At 34.5% G+C, this 16,967-nt stretch overlaps 3 protein-coding genes across 3 annotated transcripts; all 3 read left to right on the top strand.

The window, feature by feature from the left end:
- Positions 1–1,201: 1,201 nt before the first annotated feature.
- LOC140798703 (salt stress-induced protein-like) lies at positions 1,202–2,293 on the top strand. Its single transcript, XM_073152708.1, has 3 exons — positions 1,202–1,448; positions 1,533–1,727; positions 1,803–2,293. Exons 1-3 carry the CDS (start codon positions 1,440–1,442, stop codon positions 2,046–2,048), a joined length of 450 nt encoding a protein of 149 aa, XP_073008809.1. The 5' UTR covers positions 1,202–1,439; the 3' UTR covers positions 2,049–2,293.
- A 2,760-nt stretch (positions 2,294–5,053) lies between these two features.
- On the top strand, positions 5,054–6,033 carry LOC140798702 (salt stress-induced protein-like). The gene is made up of 3 exons (XM_073152706.1): positions 5,054–5,194; positions 5,279–5,473; positions 5,549–6,033. Exons 1-3 carry the CDS (start codon positions 5,186–5,188, stop codon positions 5,792–5,794), a joined length of 450 nt encoding a protein of 149 aa, XP_073008807.1. The 5' UTR covers positions 5,054–5,185; the 3' UTR covers positions 5,795–6,033.
- A 3,357-nt stretch (positions 6,034–9,390) lies between these two features.
- On the top strand, positions 9,391–15,393 carry LOC140798977 (mannose/glucose-specific lectin-like). The gene is made up of 7 exons (XM_073153070.1): positions 9,391–9,516; positions 9,601–9,795; positions 9,871–10,114; positions 11,182–11,312; positions 14,347–14,544; positions 14,629–14,823; positions 14,899–15,393. Exons 1-7 carry the CDS (start codon positions 9,508–9,510, stop codon positions 15,142–15,144), a joined length of 1,218 nt encoding a protein of 405 aa, XP_073009171.1. The 5' UTR covers positions 9,391–9,507; the 3' UTR covers positions 15,145–15,393.
- The last annotated feature ends 1,574 nt before the right edge of the window (positions 15,394–16,967 follow it).

Below are 16,967 nucleotides of genomic sequence, written 5' to 3'. Positions count from 1 at the left end.
AATTAAAATTTAATAGTTTCATAAATAATTTTAAATTACTATTTTTTAATTAAACACAACAAAATTATATTATATAAAATAAAAAATTTAAAATTTAAAATAATTTAAATAATTTAATATTAGACTCATTTTAAAGATCTCGATATGACCTTTGAATATTACTATTTTCTTAAAAATTAATTAGCAAAACTAATTATATATTTAATTTAACTAATTAGATTATTTAATAAAAAATATAGATGAAATTTAAATTTTCATATTAAACTTTTGTAAGACAAAATTGGCATTTTTAAAAGTTAAATATTATAGGAGCTAGGCTCCAAATTTTTAGATGGGACTCCAAATTTGGAGTTAGCTCAAATTTTGGAGCCTCATTTAAAGCCCAATTTGAGCTCTACCGGGCTCCAAATTTAGTGTTTTGGAGCCCAATTGGAGATGCTCTAAGCTCTATAGCATATAGATGACTCCAGAAACAATTGATTGGCGATGCATATCTTGTTGCATGTTGCCCAAAACACTCCCAGAAACTTAAAGATACAAAATATAATTATATATTCAATTTACCTAATTAAATTATTTAAAAACGAATATAGACAGAATTTAAATTTTTATTATAAACTTTTGTAGGGCAAAATTAGTATTTTTAAAAGTTAAATAGTATTGGAGCTGAGCTCCAAATTTGGAGCTCCATCGTAGCTGGCTCTAAATTTGGAGCCCCATTTAAAGCCTGGTTGGAGCTCCATCGGACTCCAAATTTAGGATTTTGGAGCTCGATATGCTCCTATAACGTATAGATAACTCCACAAGGAATTGATTGGTGATGCATATCTTGTTGCATGTTGCCCAAATCACTCCCAGAAACTTAAAAGATACAAAATATAATATTGCATCCTTAGAAATAGGGTTCCTTAAAAAATGCCACAGAGATTAACTACAAGAAGAGAACCAAAAATTTATATTCATCCTCAATAGTTGACGTGTAATTTTGATACGTTCCAAATTCACTACATGGCCATGGTGGTTGTGCTATCCGATCAGTGATCAGTAGCTAACCCTCTTATCCGATTGCAAAATATTCATCACTAGTTGATGTGCGTTATTATGTTTGTTTGGAATCAAGTAACGCTCTTCCAAATTAGCTGACATGCGTTGTAATACGCGGCGATCTTATACTCTCTCTGTCACATGGTTTCTTCTTCTTCTTCTTCTTCTTTTTAAAAAAGAAGAGATTAGACGACCCAAGTTAACCCACGTCATGGGGTAGGTTAATTAGATTCCAAAGCTTTACTATATCGTTAGAGATATTGATCGTCCATCTCTCATCTCCAAGACAAGTTACATATCTATATGGCTCTATAAATACCCACCATATCCCTTCTTCATTTCACATTCTCATCACTCATCACTCACTCATCACCGCCACTAGATTCAACAGAGACATGGAACTGGTATGATACGTTCTTCTTATTTGCAAGCAGGTATGCATGCATGATACTAATAGTTTGTTCTACGTACTTGGTCTCCTTCTGCAGGCTGGACTCGTACAGGTTGGGCTCTGGGGTGGAAATGCAGGGAGTCCTTGGGACATGGAGAAATCCTCTGTTCGCCTTGTCAAAATAACCATCTACGCCAGCAACGTTATCAACTCCTTCTCCTTTCAGTACCACGTCGATGGGAAGTTACACACGGCTGGACCTTGGGGCAATGCCAGTGGAACCTTGCATGAGGTATTTGCTTCTCGTTAGCTAGCTCGGCCTTGATATTGTAGTAATTATCCTTAATTAATTAACTTAATTGTGTAGATTACATTCAGAGAGGGGGAATACTTAACAGCTATGTCCGGGACTCATGGCCCTTATGCCTCCAGCATAGCGGATTGCATAAGGTCACTCAAATTTGCCACCAATCATAAAACTCTAGGGCCCTACGGTGATCAAACGCAGGGAACTCCTTTCACTATTCCTGTGAGCAGTGGGAGGATCGTCGGCTTCTTCGGACGCTCCGGCGATCTCCTTGATGCAATTGGGTTGTACCTCAGGCCCAACTAATCGCATGCCTGAGATTGGCATCATCAACTTCATCTTGCTGGAGGATGAATGCCTATGCGTGCTTATATATATATATGCAACTGTAATAAATAAAGGAAGTGAGAGAGAGAGAGAGAGCTTGGGAGGAGATACACGATAGCATATATATACGTATGTATGTATGTATGTATGTATGTATGATGTATCTTGTTATCCTTACTTAGCTCCAGAATAAATAAAATCAGTTGCATGAGTTTGCAAAGAAATGGATGTTTACACACCCATACCCCGTGACCCAGTATCAGTTATACCTAAAAATAAAATATGACATTAATATATTATGAACCATTCGAGTGAGAGACTTGGTTTGGTTAAGCTACGTAAGCATACGTTCTTCTTAATTGCATGCATGCATGCATGCTATCAATTGTTCTTTTCTACGTACTTGGTCTCCATTTAATTTGCAGGGTGGACTCGTGAAGGTTGGGCAGTGAAAGGGAGTCCCTGGGAGATGAAGGAATCCTCTGTTCGCCTTGAGAGTATAACCATCTACTACGACAGCAACGTTATCAACTCCTCCTTTCAAAACCAAGTTGATGTGAAGTCACGGATGATAAAATATCTAACTTTAACGATATCAAACTGTCTATCAATAAAAAGAACCCATATATCACATATTAAATCATAAAGAAAGCATGTCTATTAGATTAGAGAATGAAAATAATCTGAATCCATTGTTTATAGGGAGGAGATACATGATATATATGTATGTATGTAGGTATGCTTGCCTGCCTTATTGGATGCATATGTCTTGTTATCCTTACTTAGCTCTAGACTTGATCAAACGGCCCAGCCCGCCCATGCCCGGCCCGGTTTGGATCGGGCTAAGCTCGGCTCGGACCCGGTTTAGGCTCGGCCCGGCCCGAGCCCGAACTACCCATGGGTTGCACGAGTCAATCCTTTGCCGGTCCGACTCGGCCCGGAAGCCTGCTCGTTCTGCTACAGTATTTACCCGTTTTGCTACAATAAAAAACAACTAAAAATTCGGTACTGTATCGTTTTACATTTTTTTAAACAACACATTTAAATTTTTTTAATTTATTATTATTATTTTTTAAAAGGATGGACATAAATATTTTTCTAAAGAAATGAGCTAATAGTAAAAAAATTTCTAAAAATAGCTAAAATGTGGGTTGAGCCGAATGATTGGTAGGTCAGGCTGACCCGACCCAACCAGCTAGCCCGATCTCTCACGGGCCGACGGGCAGTAACGGGCTAGACTATTCTAGCCCTACATGAACCCGGCTCGGCCCGAGTGATTGATGGGTTGAGCCATAAATAAATAATTAAGCCCGATTGACCCGAAAAGCCCGGCCCAAACCCAACCCGAAAAGCCCGCCCAAACCCGACCCGACCTTGCCCGATGATCATGTCTATTTAGCTCCAACAGAAATAAAATTAGTTGCATGACCCTTTATTTAGTCTATGATTTTCTTTTATGCTCGAAGTTACCCTCGTCTTCCTTCCCAAATCTATATTTCTTTTTCTTTTCTTATTCTTATTCCTTTTGGTACAAAAAAACTCTTCTAGATCCATAATTTGAAGAAACTGTGAATAGTAAAATTTTAGATTACGATGTTACTGATTTTATCAAATTAGTTTTATATTATTTGGACGTCAGACTTCATAGAAGAATTTTACAATTGTGTCTTTCAGTTCTTAACCTTTCTTTTTTGATGATTTCTCAGCTATTTGGCAATTGTAATTTCTACCATAAAATCTCTACTCATAGACATTCTCCAATATCTTAATACAACGAGTAAGCCCATTTTTTCCACACATTAAAAAAAAGGGTTACTGGATGGTACGATATAACTAATAATAAAAGTAAAAAATAAATGAAATTTTTGATAAATTATTAACTGACATACAATCATATAAATCACTATAACAGGCCCTCAATATTATAACGGCTCTATATTTGGAGCCTTAAAACCAAGAGCTCGGTGCACTCCAATGGATAGGGCACTATATTTATTATTTAATTAATATAATATATATATATATATATTTAAATCACTTAATAAGTCCTTTTAATGTTATTATTTTTTAATAAAAATATATGGTTAAAAAATTCTAATCGAAATTATATTACATGAAATAAAAATAAAAAATTTAAAATAACTTAAACAATTTAATATTAAACTCATTTTAAATATCTCAATGAGACATTACCAATAATACAATTTTTGTTAAAAATTGATTAGCAAAACTAATTATATATTCAATTTAATTAATTAGATTATTTAATAAATAATACAGACGAAATTTAAATTTTTAGATTAAATTTTTGTAGAGAAAAATTGGCATTTTTAAAAGTTAAATAGTATTAGAGCTGAGCTCCAAATTTTTAGATGGGGCTCCAAATTTGATGCTCCACTCTTGCTAGCTCCAAATTTAGAGCCCCTTTTAAATCTCGGATGGAGCTTTGCTCCAAATTTGGTGTTTTGGAATCCGATTGGAGAAATTGATTCGCAATGCATATCTTGTTGCATGTTGCCCAAATCACTCCCAGAAACTTAAAAGATACAAAATATAATATTGCATCCTTAGAAATAGGGTTCCTTAAAAAATGCCACTCAGATTAACTACAAGAAGAGAACCAAAAATTTCTATTCATCCTCAATAGTTGACGTGTAATTTTGATACGTTCCAAATTCACTACATGGCCATGGTGGTTGTGCTATCCGATCAGTGATCAGTAGCTAACCCTCTTATCCGATTGCAAAATATTCATCACTAGTTGATGTGCGTTATTATGTTTGTTTGGAATCAAGTAACGCTCTTCCAAATTAGCTGACATGCGTTGTAATACGCGGCGATCTTACACTCTCTCTGTCACATGGTTTCTTCTTCTTCTTCTTCTTCTTTTTAAAAAAGAAGAGATTAGACGACCCAAGTTAACCCACGTCATGGGGTAGGTTAATTAAATTCCAAAGCTTTACTATATCATTAGAAATATGGATCGTCCAACTCTTATCTCCAAGACAAGCTACATATATCTATATGGCTCTATAAATACCCACCATATCCCTTCTTCATTTCACATTCTCATCATTCATCACTCACTCATCACCGCCACTAGATTCAGTAGAGACATGGAACTGGTATGATACGTTCTTCTTATTTGCAAGCAGGCATGCATGCATGATACTAATAGTTTGTTCTACGTACTTGGTCTCCTTCTGCAGGCTGGACTCGTACAGGTTGGGCTCTGGGGTGGAAATGCAGGGAGTCCTTGGGACATGGAGAAATCCTCTGTTCGCCTTGTCAAAATAACCATCTACGCCAGCAACGTTATCAACTCCTTCTCCTTTCACTACCAAGTCGATGGGAAGTTACACACGGCTGGACCTTGGGGCAATGCCAGTGGAACCTTGCATGAGGTATTTGCTTCTCGTTAGCTAGCTCGGCCTTGATAGTGTAGTAATTATCCTTAATTAATTAACTTAATTGTGTAGATTACATTCAGAGAGGGGGAATACTTAACAGCTATGTCCGGGACTCATGGCCCTTATGCCTCCAGCATAGCGGATTGCATAAGGTCACTCAAATTTGAGACCAATCTTAAAACTCTAGGGCCCTACGGTGATCAAACGCAGGGAACTCCTTTCACTGTTCCTGTGAGCAGTGGGAGGATCGTCGGCTTCTTCGGACGCTCCGGCGATCTCCTTGATGCAATTGGGTTGTACCTCAGGCCCAACTAATCGCATGCCTGAGATTGGCATCATCAACTTCATCTTGCTGGAGGATGAATGCCTATGCGTGCTTATATATATATATGCAACTGTAATAAATAAAGGAAGTGAGAGAGAGAGAGAGAGAGCTTGGGAGGAGATACACGATAGCATATATATACGTATGTATGTATGTATGTATGATGTATCTTGTTATCCTTACTTAGCTCCAGAATAAATAAAATCAGTTGCATGAGTTTGCAAAGAAATGGATGTTTACACACCCATACCCCGTGACCCAGTATCAGTTATACCTAAAAATAAAATATGACATTAATATATTATGAACCATTCGAGTGAGAGACTTGGTTTGGTTAAGCTACGTAAGCATACGTTCTTCTTTATTGCATGCATGCATGCATGCTATCAATTGTTCTTTTCTACGTACTTGGTCTCCATTTAATTTGCAGGGTGGACTCGTGAAGGTTGGGCAGTGAAAGGGAGTCCCTGGGAAATGAAGGAATCCTCTGTTCGCCTTGAGAGTATAACCATCTACTACGACAGCAACGTTATCAACTCCTCCTTACAAAACCAAGTTGATGTGAAGTCACGGATGAAAAAATATCTAACTTTAACGATATCGAACTGTCTATCAACAAAAAGAACCCATATATCACATATTAAATCATAAAGAAAGCATGTCTATTATATTAGAGAATGAAAATAATCTGAATCCATTGTTTATAGGGAGGAGATACATGATATATATGTATGTATGTAGGTATGCCTGCCTGCCTTAGTGGATGCATATGTCTTGTTATCCTTACTTAGCTCTAGACTTGATCAAACGGCCCAGCCCGCCCATGCCCGGCCCGATTTGGATCCGGCTAAGCCCAGCTCGGACTCAGTTTAGGCCCGGCCTGGCCCGAGCCCGAACTACCCATGGGTTGCACGAGTCAGTCCTTTGCCAGCCCGACCCGGCCCGGAAGCCCGCCCGTTCTGCTACAATATTTACTCGTTCTACTACAATAAAAAATAACTAAAAATTTGGTACTGTATAGTTTTACATTTTTTTAAACAACACATTTAAATTTTTTTAATTTATTATTATTATTTTTTAAAAGGATGGACATAAATATTTTTTTAAAGAAATAAGCTAATAGTAAAAAAATTTCTAAAAATAGCTAAAATGTGGGTTAAGCCGAATGATTGGTAGGTCAGGCCGACCCGACCCAACCAGCTAGCCCGATCTCTCACGGGCCGACAGGCGGTAACGGGCTAGACTATTCTAGCCCTACCTGAACCCGGCTCGGCCCGAGTGATTGATGGGTTGGGCCATAAATAAATACTTAAGCTCGATTGACCCGAAAAGCCCAGCCCAAACCCGACCCGGCCTGCCCGATGATCATGTCTATTTAGCTCCAGCAGAAATAAAATTAGTTGCATGACCCTTTTGTTAGCCTATGATTTTCTTTTATGCTCGAAGTTACCCTCGTCTTCCTTCCCAAATCTATATTTCTTTTTCTTTTCTTATTCTTATTCATTTTGGTACAAAAAAACTCTTTGGATAAATCCATAATTTGAAGAAACTGTGAATAGTAAAATTTTAGATTACGATGTTACTGATTTTATCAAATTAGTTTTATATTATTTGGACGTCAGATGAATATCTTCTAGATTTTTTTTTCAAAATTTTATATTTTAAATATGAAATTTATAGTTCAAATACTAATTTCCTACTAAGACAAAGAAATTTCATAGTATTGAAAAAATAATTTTTAAATAATTATTTGACGTTCAAAAATTATGATTCATAACATCATGATTAGAATTTTGTTATTATCACTTTTTTTTCATATTCGAAATCTATGTATAGTGAAAGGAAGACTTTATAGTTTAAGTACAGAATTTACAGTGTAAGCATAAAATTCTATCAATAATTCATAGTTTTTTTATCATATTAAAAATAAGAGAAAATTAAGGGATAGAAGAAAAGCAACAAAAGAAAAAAGTTATAATAAAGAAGAATAAGGTATAGATCATTTCTCCCTTCTATTTTTCATCAGCATTAATGAGCACTAAATGACAAAAAGATATACTCAGAAGAAACAAAGGAAAAAAAACACCTCATCTACAATTAAAACAAAAAATAAACGTGAATTACAAAAGCAAAAATTAAGTGGCTTTTTGGTAGAAAAAAAAACTCTAAAACTTATTCTACACACTAGCTACGTGACTAAACATATACACCTGACTGACTGACTTCATAAAAGAATTTTACAATTGTGTCTTTCAGTTCTTAGCCTCTCTTTTTTGATGATTTCTCAGCTATTTGGCAATTGTAATTTCTACCATAAAATCTCTACTCATCCCTTTCGTGGACATTCTCCTATATCTTAATACAACGACTCAGCCCATTTTTTCCACACATTAAAAAAAGGGTTACTGGATGGTACGATATAACTAATAATAAAAGTAAAAAATAAATGAAATTTTTGATAAATTATTAACTGACATACAATCATATAAATCACTATAACAGTCCCTCAATATTATAATGGCTCTATATTTGGAGCTTTAAAACCAAGAGCTCGATGCACTCCAATGGATATGGCTCTATATTTATTATTTAATTAATATAATATATATATATATATATATATATTTAAATCACTTAATAAGTCCTTTTAATGTTATTATTTTTTAATAAAAATATATGGTTAAAAAATTCTAATCGAAATTATATTACATGAAATAAAAATAAAAAATTTAAAATAACTTAAACAATTTAATATTAAACTCATTTTAAATATCTCAATGAGACATTACCAATAATACAATTTTTGTTAAAAATTGATTAGCAAAACTAATTATATATTCAATTTAATTAATTAGATTATTTAATAAATAATACCGACGAAATTTAAATTTTTAGATTAAATTTTTGTAGAGAAAAATTGGTATTTTTAAAAGTTAAATAGTATTAGAGCTGAGCTCCAAATTTTTAGATGGGGCTCCAAATTTGAAACTCCACTCTTGCTGGCTCCAAATTTAGAGCCCCTTTTAAAGCTCCGATGGAGCTTTGCTCCAAATTTAGTGTTTTGGAATCAGATTGGAGAAATTGATTGGCAATGTCTTGTTGCATGTTGCCCAAATCACTCCTAGAAACTTAAAAGATACAAAATATAATATTGCATTCTTAGAAATAGGGTTCCTTAAAAAATGCCACTCAGATTAACTACAAGAAGAGAACCAAAAATTTCTATTCATCCTCAATAGTTGACGTGTAATTTTGATACGTTCCAAATTCACTACATGGCCATGGTGGTTGTGCTATCCGATCAGTGATCAGTAGCTAACCCTCTTATCCGATTGCAAAATATTCATCACTAGTTGATGTGCGTTATTATGTTTGTTTGGAATCAAGTAACGCTCTTCCAAATTAGCTGACATGCGTTGTAATACGCGGCGATCTTATACTCTCTCTGTCACATGGTTTCTTCTTCTTCTTCTTCTTTTTAAAAACGAAGAGATTAGACGACCCAAGTTAACCCACGTCATGGGGTAGGTTAATTAGATTCCAAAGCTTTACTATATCATTAGAAATATGGATCGTCCATCTCTTATCTCCAAGACAAGTTACATATCTATATGGCTCTATAAATACCCACCATATCCCTTCTTCATTTCACATTCTCATCACTCATCACTCACTCATCACCGCCACTAGATTCAACAGAGACATGGAACTGGTATGATACGTTCTTCTTATTTGCAAGCAAGCATGCATGCATGATACTAATAGTTTGTTCTACGTACTTGGTCTCCTTCTGCAGGCTGGACTCGTACAGGTTGGGCTCTGGGGTGGAAATGCAGGGAGTCCTTGGGACATGGAGAAATCCTCTGTTCGCCTTGTCAAAATAACCATCTACGCCAGCAACGTTATCAACTCCTTCTCCTTTCACTACCAAGTCGATGGGAAGTTACACACGGCTGGACCTTGGGGCAATGCCAGTGGAACCTTGCATGAGGTATTTGCTTCTCGTTAGCTAGCTCGGCCTTGATAGTGTAGTAATTATCCTTAATTAATTAACTTAATTGTGTAGATTACATTCAGAGAGGGGGAATACTTAACAGCTATGTCCGGGACTCATGGCCCTTATGCCTCCAGCATAGCGGATTGCATAAGGTCACTCAAATTTGCCACCAATCTTAAAACTCTAGGGCCCTACGGTGATCAAACGCAGGGAACTCCTTTCACTGTTCCTGTGAGCAGTGGGAGGATCGTCGGCTTCTTCGGACGCTCCGGCGATCTCCTTGATGCAATTGGGTTGTACCTCAGGCCCAACTAATCGCATGCCTGAGATTGGCATCATCAACTTCATCTTGCTGGAGGATGAATGCCTATGCGTGCTTATATATATATATGCAACTGTAATAAATAAAGGAAGTGAGAGAGAGAGAGCTTGGGAGGAGATACATGATAGCATATATATACGTATGTATGTATGTATGTATGTATGTATGTATGTATGTATGTATGATGTATCTTGTTATCCTTACTTAGCTCCAGCATAAATAAAATCAGTTGCATGAGTTTGCAAAGAAATGGATATTTACACACCCATACCCGTGACCCTATATCAGTTATAGCTACCAAAAAATAAAATATGATATTAATATATTATGAACCATTCAAAGCTTTAAATAAAATTTACTGAATCGTGAAGCTCGTGCTACAATTGTTAGATCTTGATTTGATCCATCGTGTAGGACTATATAAATATTTCCTTCTTCTCATCACTCATCACCATTCGAGTGAGAGACTTTGTTTGGTTAAGCTACGTAAGCATACGTTCTTCTTAAAATATCAAACTTTAACGATATCAAACTGGTTATCAACAAAAAGAACCCATAGATCACATATTAAATCATAAAGATTCATAATTTCTTGTTATCCATCCCAAACCAATATTTCTTTTTTCTTCTTCTTCTTATTCTTTTTGGTACAAAAAAACTCTTCCCATAGATTCATAATTTGAAAAGACTGAATAGGAAAATTTTAGTTTACGATGTTAGTGATTTTATCCAATTAATTATATATTATTTAAATATCAAATGAATATCTTTTAGATATTATTTTTTAAAATTTTTATCGTTTAAGTATGAAATTTATAGTTTAAATACTAAGTCCCTACTAAAACTACGAAATTCCATAGTTTTGAAAAAACAATTTTAAAAATAATCATCTGACGTTCAAAATCTATGAAATTAATTGAATAAAATTTGAGACATCATGATTAGAACTTTGTTATTATAATCTTTTTCATATTCGAAATCTATCTACAGTGGAATTTATAGTTTAACTACGGAATTCATAGTTTTTTTTACGTACTTTGTCTCCATTTAATATGCAGGGTGGACTCGTGAAGGTTGGGCAATGAAGGGGAGTCCTTGGGAGATGAAGGAATCCTCTGTTCGCCTTGAGAGTATAACCATCTACTACAACAGCAACGTTATCAACTCCTCCTTTCAATACCAAGTTGATGTGAAGTCACGGATGATATATCTAACTTTAACGATATCAAACTGTCAATCAACGAAAAGAACCCATAGATCACATATTAAATCATAAAGAAAGCATGTCTATTAGATTAGAGAATGAAAATAATCTGAATCCATTGTTTATAGGTAGGAGATACATGATATATATATATATATATATATATATATATATATATATGTATGTATGTATGTATGTATGTATGTATATATGTATATATGTTTGTATGTATGTATGCCTTAGTGGATGCATATGTCTTGTTATCCTTACTTAGCTCTAGACTTAATCAAACGGCCCAGCCCGTCCATGCTCGGCCCAATTTGAACCGGCCTAAGCCCGACTCGAACCCAATTTAGGTCCGGCCTAGCCTGACCCCAAACTACTCATGGGCTGCATGGGCCAGCCCTTTGCCCACCCGACCCACCCCGAAAGCTCCCTCGTTTGGCTCGCAACTAGGCTCGCCCGTTCTGCTACAGTAGCGTGCCCGTTTTGCTACAGTACTTACCTGTTCTGCTACAATAAAAAATAACTAAAATTTTGGTACTCTATCATTTTACATTTTTTTTAAAGCACATATTTAAATTTTTTTAATTTATTATTATTATTATTTAAATAGATGGACATAAATATTTAATTTTAAAATAAGCTAATAGTAAAAAAATTCTTAAAATAGCTAAAATGCGGGTTGGGTCGAATGATTCGTGGGTCGGGCCAACCCGGCCCAACCGGCTACCTCGATCTCTCACGGGCAGACGGGCAGTAACGGGCTAGACTATTCTAGCCCGGCCCGAACCTGGCCCAGCTCGAGTGATTGGTGAGTTGGGTCGTGAACAAATATTTAAGCCCGGTTGGCCCGAAAAGCCTGACCCGAATCCGACCCGGCCTACCCGATGATCATGTCTACTTAGCTCGAAATAAAATCAGTTGCATGACCCTTTTGTTAGCCTGTCTATGCTCGAAGTTACCCTCTTATTCCTTCCCAAATCTATTATTTCTTTTTCTTCTTCGTCTTATTCTTTTTAGTACAAAAAAACTCTTCACATAGATCTATAATTTGAAGAAACTATGAATTGTAAAATTTTAAATTACGATGTCACTGATTTTATCAAATTAGTTTTATATTATTTGGACGTGTCGGATGAATATCTTCTAGATATTTTTTTCAAAATTTTATAGTAATAAATATGAAATTTATAGCTCAAATACTAATTTCCTCCTAAGACAACGAAATTTCATAGTTTTGAAAAAACTATTTTAAAAATAATTATCTGACGTTCAAATATTATCAAATCAATTGAATAAAATTTATGACATCATGATTAGAATTTTGTTATTATAATTATTTTTACATATTCGAAATCTATCTGCAGTGAAACAAAGACTTCATAGTTTAACTACGGAATTCATAGTGTGAGTATAAAATTCTATCGGTAATTCATAGTTTTTTAAGTAAAAAAACTCATATTAAAAATAAGTAAAACTAAGGGATAGAAGAAAAGCAACAAAAGAAAAAAAAAACAATAATAAAGAAGAAGGTATAGATCATTTCTCTCTTATATTTTTCATCAACATTAAAGAGCACTAAATGACAAAAGGATAAACTTGGAAGAAACAAAGGAAAAAAAAACCTCATCTACAATGAAAACAAAAAATAAACGTGACTTACAAAAACAAAAATTAAGTGGCTTTTTGGTAGAAAAAAAACCTAAAACTTATTCAGTTCTCAGCCTTTTTTTATGCTATTTGGCAATTATAATTTCTACCATAAAAATCTCCGCTCATCCCACTCTTAGACATTCTCCAGTATCTTAATATACCGAGTCAACCCATTTTTTCCACACGTTAAAAAAGGTTACTAGATGGTACGATAATAAACAACAATAAAAACAAAAAATACATGATATTTTTATTAAATTATTAACTGACAGGCCCTCAATATCGTAAGCGAGGGGCTCCATATTTGGAGCCCAAAAGCCAAGAGCCCGGTGCACTCCAATAAATAGAGCTCTATATTTATTATTTAATTAATAATATATATATATATATTTAAATCACTTAATAAGTCATCTTAATGTTGTTATTTTTTAATAAAAATATATGATTAAAAAATTCTCATCGATATCTTTATAATAAAACTAATATTCAATAGTTTCAGAAAAAATTTAAAATTACTATTTTTTAATTAAATACATCGAAATTATATTACGTAAAATAAAAATAAAAAATTTTAAATAACTTAAAAAATTTAATATTAGACTCATTTTAAAGATCTCGATGAGACCTTTTCAATAGTACTATTTTTTATTAAAAATTAATTACCAAAATTAATTATATATTCAGTTTAATTAATTAGATTATTTAATAAAAAATACATACGGAATTTAAATTTTCAGATTAAGCTTTTGTAGGACAAAATTAACATTTTTAAAAGTTAAACAGTATTGGAGCTCGACAACAAATTTTTAGATGGGGCTCCAACTTTGGAGCCCTATTTAAAGCTCGACCGAACACTGGGCTCCAAACTTGGTGTTTTGGAGTCTCGTTGGAGATGCTCCGTATAGCATATAAAAGACTCAAGAAGGAATTGATTGGCGATGCATATCTTATTGCATGTTGCCCGAAACATTCCCAGAAACTAAAACATACAAAATATAATATTGCATCCTTAGAAATAGGGTTCCTTAAAAAATGCCTCTGAGATTAATTACAAGAAGAGAACCAAAAACTTATATTCATCCTCAATAGTTGACGTGTAATTTTGATACGTTCCAAATTCACTACTTGGCCATGGTTGTTGTGCTATCCGATCAGTGATCAGTAGCTACCCTCTTATCAGATTGCAAAATATCCATCACTAGTTGACATGCATTATTATGTTTGTTTGGAATCAATTAACGTTCTTCCAAATTAGCTGACATGCATTGTAATACGCGGCGATCTTATACTCTCTCTGTCACATGGTTTCTTCTTCTTCTTCTTCTTTTTAAAAAAGAAGAGATTAGACGACCCAAGTTAACCCACGTCATGGGGTAGGTTAATTAGATTCCAAAGCTTTACTATATCGTTAGAGATATTGATCGTCCATCTCTCATCTCCAAGACAAGTTACATATCTATATGGCTCTATAAATACCCACCATATCCCTTCTTCATTTCACATTCTCATCACTCATCACTCACTCATCACCGCCACTAGATTCAACAGAGACATGGAACTGGTATGATACGTTCTTCTTATTTGCAAGCAAGCATGCATGCATGATACTAATAGTTTGTTCTACGTACTTGGTCTCCTTCTGCAGGCTGGACTCGTACAGGTTGGGCTCTGGGGTGGAAATGCAGGGAGTCCTTGGGACATGGAGAAATCCTCTGTTCGCCTTGTCAAAATAACCATCTACGCCAGCAACGTTATCAACTCCTTCTCCTTTCAGTACCACGTCGATGGGAAGTTACACACGGCTGGACCTTGGGGCAATGCCAGTGGAACCTTGCATGAGGTATTTGCTTCTCGTTAGCTAGCTCGGCCTTGATATTGTAGTAATTATCCTTAATTAATTAACTTAATTGTGTAGATTACATTCAGAGAGGGGGAATACTTAACAGCTATGTCCGGGACTCATGGCCCTTATGCCTCCAGCATAGCGGATTGCATAAGGTCACTCAAATTTGCCACCAATCATAAAACTCTAGGGCCCTACGGTGATCAAACGCAGGGAACTCCTTTCACTATTCCTGTGAGCAGTGGGAGGATCGTCGGCTTCTTCGGACGCTCCGGCGATCTCCTTGATGCAATTGGGTTGTACCTCAGGCCCAACTAATCGCATGCCTGAGATTGGCATCATCAACTTCATCTTGCTGGAGGATGAATGCCTATGCGTGCTTATATATATATATGCAACTGTAATAAATAAAGGAAGTGAGAGAGAGAGAGAGAGAGAGCTTGGGAGGAGATACACGATAGCATATATATACGTATGTATGTATGTATGTATGTATGTATGATGTATCTTGTTATCCTTACTTAGCTCCAGAATAAATAAAATCAGTTGCATGAGTTTGCAAAGAAATGGATGTTTACACACCCATACCCGTGACCCAGTATCAGTTATACCTACCAAAAAATAAAATATGATATTAATATATTATGAACCATTCAAAGCTTTAAATAAAATTTACTGAATCGTGAAGCTCGTGCTACAATTGTTAGATCTCGATTTGATCCATCGTGTCGGACTATATAAATATTTCCTTCTTCTCATCACTCATCACCATTCGAGTGAGAGACTTGGTTTGGTTAAGCTACGTAAGCATACGTTCTTCTTAAAATATCAAACTTTAACGATATCAAACTGGCTATCAACAAAAAGAACCCATAGATCACATATTAAATCATAAAGAAATCATGACTATTAGATTAGAGAATAAAAAGGAATCTGAATCCATTGTTTAATCTGGAACGTCGTCTTTGGGCGGGTCCTACGGAGATGCTGTTCCTGTGACCGGTGGAATAATCGTCGGCTTCTTTTGACGCTCCGGCGCTCACCTTAACGCAATTGGGCTGTACCTCATGCCTAACTGATCGCATGCATGCCTGAGATTGCCATCATCAAACTTCAATATGCATGCAACTGTGATAAATAAAGGGAGGGAAGGAGGGAGGGAGGAGATGCATGATATATATATATATATATATATATATATATATATATATATATATATATATGTATGTATGTATGTATGTATAACTTAGTGGATGCATATGTCTTGTTATCCTCACTTAGATCCAGCATAAATAAAATCAGTTGCATGACTCTTTTGTTAGCCTATGATTTTCTTTTATGTTCGAAATCAACATGTGTGACTGATTTTTGCTCGAAATTACTCCATCTTCCTCTCCAAACCTATATATCTTTTTTCTTCTTCTTTTTATTCTTTTTTGGTAAAAAAAACTCTTCAGATAAATTCATAATTTGAAGAGATTGTGAATAGTAAAATTTTAGATTACGATGTAATCGATTTTATCCAATTAGTTTCATATTGTTTGGACGTCAGATAAATATCTTCTAGATTTTTTTAAATATTCTAGTTTAAATATAAAATTTATAGTTTAAGTACAAATTTCGTACTAAGGCTACGAAATTTCACAGTTTCAAAAAAAATATTTAAAAAATAATTATGTTCAAAAATTATAAAACCAATTGAATAAAATCCGTGACATTATGATTAAAACTTTGTTATTATGAGTTTTTTCATATTCGAAATATATTTGCAGTGGAACGAAAATTTTATAATTTAAGTACCAAATTTATAGTTTAAGTATGAAATTCTAATAGTAATTTATAATTTTTTAAGCAGAAACTCATATTAAAAATAAGAGAAAATTAAAGGATAGAAGAAAAGCAACTAAAGAAAAAAAAACAATAATAAAGAAGAAGATATATACTTTTTCATCAGCATTAATAAGCACTAAATGACAGAGAGATAAACTAGGAAGAAAAAAAACTTAATCTACAATGAAAACAAAAGATAAATTGTAACTCACAGAAGCAAAAATCAAGTAGCTTTTTAGTAGATAAAAAACCCTAAAACTTATTCGACACACTAGTACATGACTAGATATATACACCTGACCGAATTCATA

Source organism: Typha latifolia, chromosome 12, assembly GCF_019914945.1.
Source record: "Typha latifolia isolate L0001 chromosome 12, TyphaL0001v2, whole genome shotgun sequence".
Lineage (NCBI taxonomy): Eukaryota > Viridiplantae > Streptophyta > Magnoliopsida > Poales > Typhaceae > Typha > Typha latifolia.
Note: the sequence above shows the minus strand (reverse complement) of the source record. Positions and strands in the feature narration are given on the sequence as shown.